This window comes from Arvicanthis niloticus, unplaced genomic scaffold, assembly GCF_011762505.2.
Source record: "Arvicanthis niloticus isolate mArvNil1 unplaced genomic scaffold, mArvNil1.pat.X pat_scaffold_327_arrow_ctg1, whole genome shotgun sequence".
Taxonomy (NCBI): domain Eukaryota; kingdom Metazoa; phylum Chordata; class Mammalia; order Rodentia; family Muridae; genus Arvicanthis; species Arvicanthis niloticus.
The window spans coordinates 79,512-88,034 of record NW_023045981.1 but is presented as its reverse complement, the minus strand read 5'-3'; the positions used below and the strand labels follow the sequence as shown (position 1 = coordinate 88,034).

Sequence of the window (8,523 nt, the reverse complement as noted above, 5' to 3'; positions counted from 1 at the left end):
GGTTCACAAACCACTGGGACAGGTGTCTGCTCGGGCTGGCCCGCCGCCGGCCCTGCCCTAGGAGCGGGTTTCCCTGGCAGAATCCAGGGCCTCAAGGCGCACGCAATGGGACGCGCCCCAGAGTCTGATCGCACCCTGCATCCGAAGCATGCGGCTGTCTCATTGGATAGCACGGCTCTGCAAGGGCCGCCCTACAGCCAATCACGTCCGCAGGGCGGGGCTTCGCCTACCCTGCTTGGGGCTCGGGCGGATGCTTTAGCGCTGCGGTGGAGTCCAGCTGTACCCGACCGTCTGCGCTGGCCATGCAGGAGCCCCTGCTAAGAGCCGAGGGACTGGACTATGACACCTTCCCCGAGGCGCCCGCGCCGCCTGGAGAGAGGGCACGGGCCGGGTGAGAGTCTCAGGGAGTGGGAATGGGAGGTTGGGATGGCTTTACCTCCAGCAGGCGGCACACATCTTGGACCACTACTGACTTCTGGTGAGTGGCCACCAAGAGTCATCTGACTCTTTCTTATCGCATGCTCGCAAGTCCTATTTATAAAGAACTGAACCACCGTAAAGAAGAGAGCCTCCAAAAGAATACTGGGTGGGGTCCCCACCTGTCACAGATAGGGAGAGGACAAGGGTCTTGCCTAAGATCAGAGAACAAGCTTTGAGCATCACAACAGGAGGCAAAACCCACAATTTCTTTTCTGGCGGAAAAAGGGGCCCTAGCCCCAGCTGACAGCCTGGGACTTCCCAGAGCTGCTGCTCAGGCCTGAAGAAGGTTACAACTTGACTGGCCCTGGACCCAGGTCTCGCCCGGCTCTCTGCTGAGCTGGATGGCCAAGGGTTCAGGGAAGGCAGCAGTCTGGGAACCCAGAGTCCATTTAAAGGACTTGACCTTGATCCTTTGGTTCCATCCCAACCCCCACCAGGGCCTTGCAAAACAGAAGGGTGTTCCTGGCCACCTTTGCTGCTGTGCTGGGCAATTTCAGCTTTGGGTATGCCCTGGTCTACACGTCTCCAGTCATCCCTGCACTGAAGCTCTCTTCTGACCCAGCACTACACCTGGACAAAATCCAGGCATCCTGGTTTGGGGTGAGGCCTGTTCTCTAAATCAGATGGGGTAGTAGAGGCAGCATGGACGTACTCAGCCTGTTTACCACAGGGAACTAAAGTCACCTAGCCTTGGAACCTCCCAGAGCACTGGTACCCCTCCCTAACACACTCCTGTCTGCTAGCAGTGATGACAAGACCCACGAGGAAGTGACATCCTGCAGAGATGTGGGGAGGAGCTGAGATGATTTCCCAACCCCATACCCAAAGCCAGGCTGCCACAGCAGAGCTAACATCTTCCTGGGTGCCTGGAGGCAGGCACACCAGGTGCCAGAGGGATTAGAGGTGCCGTATGGACAAGAACAGAGCGTGGCTAAACAGAGAAGAGCCCAGGAGCCCAAGACTTTAACATTAGAATATCAGTAGACCCTGAGTTAGAACTGCAACTTGATAAACAAAGCTGGAAAGATTTAGGGTCTCTTGAGCATTTCAAATGGGGTGGGCTTGTGCAGGTTACACACAGCATATGTTGAGTACATGCCAGACACTTCTTGAAATATTTTCACCCCTGAGGTCAACTGTGTTCTCCCCATAACACAGCTAAGAAACTGAGGCTTAAGAGGCCACACTGTGTGCCCTGGTCCCATTGCTCATGAATAGCAGACTCCAGGCAAATTCTTTATTCTTCAGCAACTTAAAGTCCCAGGCCTCCAAGTCCCAGGGTTCTCTTTGGTAGTTAGTGTGTGAGCCATAGAGGATGCCTTTAACCTCAGCACTCAGGGAGGATGATCGTGTTCTTGAGGTCTGCGTGGGCTCAAAAAAAAAATATTGGACACTCCTGGACAGAGCCACTGTAGACAGGTGGCTGCACCAGACCTCTAGAGTAGAACAGTAGCCATAACACCTTTGCATACAGTTGTCCACAGGCTGCACCTCTGCCAACAGGGGACTCTACCAATGAATGCCTGGCTTCTGGGTCAGCTCTGGAGGAAGTCTCTAGACTTTGGTGGGGGTGAGAGCTCTTAAAGCCACTATATCTTCTTGCACCTCTGCAGTCCGTGTTCACCTTGGGTGCCGCAGCTGGGGCCTCAGTGCTATGCTGCTCAATGACCTCCTGGGCCGGAAGCTCAGCATCATGTTCTCAGCCGTCCCCTCAGCCATTGGCTATGCACTCATGGCCGGTGCCCATGGCCTCTGGATGCTTCTGCTGGGAAGGATGTTGACAGGCTTTGCCGGGGGACTCACTGCTGCCTGCATCCCGGTAAGGCCAGATGTCTCCACTGCCTCTGGGCTGTTCTAGGCTACCCCTGCCTCTGAGCCTTTGCTCGGGGAGAGTGTGTGGGGTCCCCTACATTGCCCAGAGAACCTCAGCCCCCTCCACCAAAGCAGCTGACATCACTGTCACCCAAAACTTCCTAAACTGAAACTTCTTACCCTGTGTTTTGACCTCAGTTCAATGCATTGCTCAACTGAAAAAATTTGCATTGCACAAGGGATGTGAAGGGAAGTTCCTGCCCACCTCCACCCCCACCCCAACTGCTTACCTTATGTAGTGCTCCATACACACACTTATCCTCTGGCTAAGCCCAGAGGGAAAAGATGTCACTAGGGTAAATACAGATGCCTGCTCAGCCCCAAGTCTGAAGCCCCTGGGCTTGGTTGGGTAACCCCATCCATACCCATCAGAGCTGAGTGCTTCTGCATACTTCTTTGCTAGGGAAGGGAAGATCAGAGCTATGGTCAGAACAAGACCCCTGCCAGCTTCTCCAGGCTCCCAAGTCCCTCTACCACCCCAGTGGACCCAGGAACATGAATTCCCACTAAAGTCCCAAGTTGGGGCATGTGCCTTACAGGTGTACGTGTCTGAGATTGCACCCCCTGGTGTTCGTGGGGCCCTGGGGGCTACACCGCAGCTCATGGCCGTGTTTGGATCCTTGTCTCTCTATGCCCTCGGCAAGTACCATCCTGAACTCCAGCATTCAGGTCCTGGAGATGGGGGGAATGGAACACTTTCTGAAGAAACCCAGCACTGACAGACAGGACATGTGGCTTCCTAGCCCCAGTAGGCACCAACTCTCTGAGCACTGAGCCCTATCCTACTGCAGCAGCTTCGGACCACCCTCCCACAGCACAGGGGTGCCAAGTATCCTGTCAGTTCACGAGGGAACCCTGTACAGTAGTTTGCCTGCCTGGGTGATGGGGGTGAGAGCCGCAGGCCCAGCTTTCCCAATACCCTCCCATTATACTAAGAGCATTTAAGGATCTCACTTTAGTACCAGGGTCCAGGCAATTCCTGAAGCCCCACATTGCCCCTACTACAGGGACTCGGGAAGCTAGGCTGGGAGAGCAACAAGGTTCCTCAGAGGCCCCATCCCCTCACTGAAGCCTGTCTCACCAGGTCTTCTACTGCCTTGGCGATGGCTGGCTGTGGCTGGGGAAGGGCCTGTTCTCATCATGGTCCTGCTGCTCAGCTTCATGCCCAACTCGCCTCGCTTCCTGCTCTCAAAGAGCCGGGATGAGGAAGCACTGCAGGCGCTAACCTGGCTACGAGCTGACTCTGAGGTCCATTGGGAGTTTGAGCAGATCCAGGATAACGTGCGGAAACAGGTGCAGCATGTGTGGTACTGCCTGATCAGGCCCCAACACAAAAAGCTCTGCGTGGTCTTGGACACCCACTAGGCCTCTTTGTGCCTTGATAGCCTTTCCTCAAACGAGAGTGATTCCTGCTACTGTGCAGAGCCCATGCAGCCTCCCATGGTTGGGCCTCTCTTGGAAGAGGGAAGAAGGTCTCCCCTAAAACCCACAAGTGCCAAGACAGGGTGGCCAGGGCTGGAGAGCCTGGCATAGCCCTCAACAGCAGCTTTGTGTTCCAGAGTAGCCGAGTGTCATGGGCAGAGGCCCGAGAACCCCGTGTGTACCGGCCCATTCTCATTGCAGTACTGATGCGCTTCCTGCAGCAGCTGACGGGCATCACCCCCGTCCTCGTGTACCTACAAACCATCTTCGACAGCACATCTGTGGTGCTGGTGAGAACCCACTCGGCCAGCATGGCCCAGAGTCCTGAGGCTGTTGAGAAGAGTACAGGCAGGGCAGCCAGGAAGTTAGGTGGCTGAGACCAGGATGCCTCTCATTCACGACCTGCCTCAACTACATTCTCAAAGGAAGCTTAGGTGCTTTAAAGTATACAGAATAACAAAAGAAAACAATTTAATAGATTATGGAACTCTTGGGACTGTGGCCCCAGGCTCAGATAGCAGGAGAGACTGTGAGGTCCCTGGGAGCCCAGTTTCACCCCAGCTTCTTCCTGCAATGAGGTGGGAAGATGGGAATGACTCAAGTCTTCCATTACTGTCCAGCCAGGGTCTGTGCCCACGATGGCTACTAGTAGGTACAGTAGATATGTCTGGGCTGGAAAGCCTAGAGGTTGGGCCACAGAACAAGTACCTAGGGCTCAACAGCTAGGCTAGCTCATGGCCAAAACAGGGGGACAGTGACCCTGGACTTAGGGCTGAATGTCCTTAGTGCATTAGGATCAGGGTAGGGCACAGGACACCAGGCCGGGTCTCTCAGCCCAGTGCCCTGCCCCACAGCCCTCCCAGCAGGATGCAGCTATAGTTGGTGCCGTGAGGCTTCTGTCTGTGCTGATTGCTGCTGTCACTATGGACCTGGCTGGCCGAAAAGTCCTGCTCTATGTGTCAGGTGAGTGTCTCCACTGTAGTGAATGCCTCTTATCCCTATTGCCACTGTGTCCACTGCAATCTCGGGGCCACATCCAAGCCTCCCAGCACATGGTCCAGGACCTACGAAATAGCAGCTGCAATACACAGGTCTGCTCATGGTCCAAGAGCAAAGGAGCCCATGCACCCAACTCATGGGTGTGGCAGGAGACCCTGAGCTTATTCTGTTTTGGGGGCAGAGGGTTGACCCTTTTATAAGCCAGCCTTGCCACCTAGCAAGCGGTGTTGTGGGGCCTGGAAAGGACCTCCAGCTCGGAGGAGTCTGATTCTGAGCTGCCCATGTACCCACAGCGTCCATCATGTTTACTGCCAACCTGACGCTGGGACTGTATGTCCAGTTTATGCCAAGGCCTCTGACCCCCAACAGCACTGTGGACATCGTGACGCTACAGGGCACAGAGCCCCCAGCCACAGCCTTCAATTATCTCACCCTGATACCCCTGCTGGCCACCATGCTCTTCATTATGGGTAGGAGCACCTCGGTGATGGGGAGACCTGGGATGGGCTGTTTGGGGCATGGGGACCACAAGGGTTCTATTACTGTCCTGGGTTGCCTAAGGAGTTGGGGAGTTGGAGAATCAGGCCCTCTAGCAACTCAGTCACATCATGTAATACCTCAGCTGAGATGCTCAGGGGATCAGGCAGCCCTGCCCCAGCAGTATCATCAGACAACAGTCAGGAGGGCAGCCTGAGGGTTCCCAGGGCCTGAACCCAACTGCCCCTCTCTTCCGGGCAGGCTATGCCATGGGCTGGGGGCCCATCACCTGGCTCCTCATGTCTGAGGTTCTGCCCCTGCGTGCCCGTGGCGTGGCCTCAGGGCTCTGCGTGCTGGTCAGCTGGCTCACAGCCTTTGTCCTCACTAAGTACTTCCTGCTGGCAGTGGTGAGTGTTTGGCCCCAGGACTCCCAGCTAGATTTCTCTATTAGCAGTCTCTCCTCAGCAGCCCCTAGAAAGGAGCACAGGACTCTTAAGGGCTAAGGCTAGCCAAGTGATAACCAGGTTACCTCCCAGCCCAAGAATACAGGGTGCCCATGGTATCCTGCTCAGCTGCACTGTCTCTTGACTTACTGGATGCTAGTAGGCCTAATGTAACCCTGCTACCTGACTATAGCATGGTGTGAGGTCCTTCCTAAATATACCCTGCTCTCAGCCCTGCAATTCAGCAGGCCCTGAAAACACCTGAATGCTGGCTAGCTACAGATTCTCCCAGGGAAATATAGATGGATCAGCACAAGCCAGAACCTGCCCTGCCCACTCAATGATCAAAGTTGAGAGGAGGGCTGACACAACATGCTGCCTACCAGGCCCTGTAGGCAGCCTACAGCTTGGGTGGGGAAGGATACCTAAGAGAGTGGCGTCTCCAGGCAGGATGGCTGAAGGGCAGCTTGGGAGTAGGAGGGAAGGCTGGGAGGTTTCTGAGCATGGCTGTGGCCAGATAAAGGCCTCACAGGCTGCCAGTACTAGCTGAGCCCATAAAACTCTTGTGAAGGCCATGTCTGCTCAGTAACTCCTTCCCCAACTCCCTACTGCAGAATGCCTTCGGCCTCCAGGTGCCTTTCTTCTTCTTCTCGGCCATCTGCCTGCTCAGCCTGCTCTTCACAGGCTGCTGTGTGCCTGAAACCAGAGGCCGCTCGCTGGAGCAGATCGAGGCCTTCTTCCACACTCGCAGGATGTCCTTCAAGCCCTAGTAAGGGCCTTGCCTGTAAGAGGCCAAACCACCCAGGCCAGGCCTACGCACTGGCCACAGATTCACACCTGCAACTGGGAGCAGCAGCACCCCTGCCATCAGCCAGAGCACACTTCCACCTCGGGACAGGCAGTTCGCCAGGCTGCCTGCTGGTGAGCCCCAGCAGGCAGCCTGCAGTGCTGTAATACCTCAGCTGAGATCCGCAGGGGGAGCAGGCAGCCCTTCCCCAGACCGAGCAAAGGCTGTACCCAAGAACAAGGCTGTTGGGACCTCTGATCTGGTCCCTCATTCCTACAAGGAGCACTTCCCATGTAGGAACATGTTGAGGACAGAAAACAGAGATGGAGGTGGCAAAGTGGCATTGTACAAGGACATTGCCACATAATTCTGTTCTGATCTACTGGCCAAGGGGAGGACAGGATCCTGTACTCACAACAGTCTGGGTACCTTGGGGAACATTGGACTTCAAAAGGCCAGAGCACAGGACCCAGTCCCACTTTGGATACCTCTAGTCTGCAAACTGTTCATTGCTTTTTAAAATAAAGGAGCTGGGCCTACAGCCTCAGGAAGGAAAGGGGAGTGGGGTCTATTCCAGGGAGAATCTACCCCAGCAGCCAGAGCTGGGCCTACAGCCTCGGGAAGGAAAGGGGAGTGGGGTCTATTCCAGGGAGAATCTACCCTAGCAGCCAGGCCATCCCCATCCCAGCCCGGACTGCCAGAGCACTCTGGACACTGTGAGTGCAGAGAAAGCAACAGTCACTGTGGGGTTTAGGGCCAGCTTGCCCTCTACGCCTAGGCTCTCTCTTGGAGACCCTGTGAGCAGGCTCAGACCAGGCTAGGCCCAGCTAACATTGATAGGGTCTCCCTGCCAGTTACAGGTACTGAAGGACAGAAGGTGACAGGCAGACTGTGCATACCAACTACAAACTTGCTTTACTCCAAATGTAACCCAATCAAACAAACCAGGGGTGGGTGGCAAAAGGAGCCACAGGAGACACCCAGACAGACAAGAATGGGGCCTAGTCTCGGCTGGACAGTGGCCATGCTCAGAGGCAAAGCAATGGGCTCCAGGGCCACTGTGTCATGGACCTGCCAAGAACCTCAGGACATAAGTGACTGACCACCCCATATTGGTCTATGTCTGAGGGCCTCAACCTTTATACCTTAGCCCATGCCTGCCCAGCACAAATGGATTCCCTAGTGAGGTACAATCGCACGCACTATACATGTAGCCTTTGCTTTCTACTGCAGAGGCAGGAGGGCTGGTCAGAACTGGCCTGAGTCCATGCCTATCCAAGTAACCATCGGAGTAGGTAGGGCCTTTTCTCCTCCTGGGAAATAGACAGGTCTTACTGTTGAACACAGGCCCTGACTCATACAAACACACATACACAGAGCCCTTGAAACCCATCCCTGGCTCAAGAAAATGGCCTCCGATGAACCTTGAAGGCACATGACCCCAGCTACACTGTGACATTTCTGCCACTCCAGGGTTCAGCATGGCCAGGCTCTCTGGAGAACTGCTGCTATCCCCAAAGTCCACAGATCAGAGCTTCTATCCCAAAGAGAAATGTCCACTACTCCTGGCCTCAAGCACTGAAGAGCTAAAGATCCCCTAGAAACTTGACAGCTTGACAGGTCCAGCTGAAGGCGCAGTGTAGGAGGAAGGCAGGGCTCAGCACTAGGCACATCGTCTTCAGCCAAGGACCCATCTAATCAGCCACTGATGCCAATGTCACAGGACCGTGGGGAGAGAGCAGTACAGAGGAAGGTTAGGGGACAGCAGGGCATGTCCCTGGAGCCATGTGCCAGCATAGCAGCCCTCCTTGTCCCAGCCATGCAGGCTTACTAACTCTGTGCTCTGGTACCTGAGAAGGGGCCAGCTCTGTGTGGGCGGTGGGTCTGGTCTCTGCCCAGCTCTCCGAAGGCTACAGGCTGCCAGGGGCAAGTTGGAAGAATACCTGAGGTTAATCCCTACTAATAAGGAACCTGCCATCCCTGACAAGGAGGTTCTCAGTGCAGGCTAGCAGCAATACACACATCCACACATCACACCACAGA

General features: G+C 55.3%; 1 protein-coding gene across 1 annotated transcript; it reads left to right on the top strand.

Moving 5' to 3' along the window:
- Window positions 1-229: 229 nt before the first annotated feature.
- Window positions 230-7,036, top strand: LOC117701921 (solute carrier family 2, facilitated glucose transporter member 6-like). Its single transcript, XM_034493330.2, is given in 11 exon segments — window positions 230-391; window positions 918-1,080; window positions 2,094-2,118; window positions 2,121-2,299; window positions 2,892-2,991; window positions 3,437-3,645; window positions 3,912-4,064; window positions 4,629-4,737; window positions 5,067-5,243; window positions 5,512-5,657; window positions 6,308-7,036. Coding segments are annotated over 11 exon segments (1,506 nt in total). The 5' UTR covers window positions 230-302; the 3' UTR covers window positions 6,464-7,036.
- The last annotated feature ends 1,487 nt before the right edge of the window (window positions 7,037-8,523 follow it).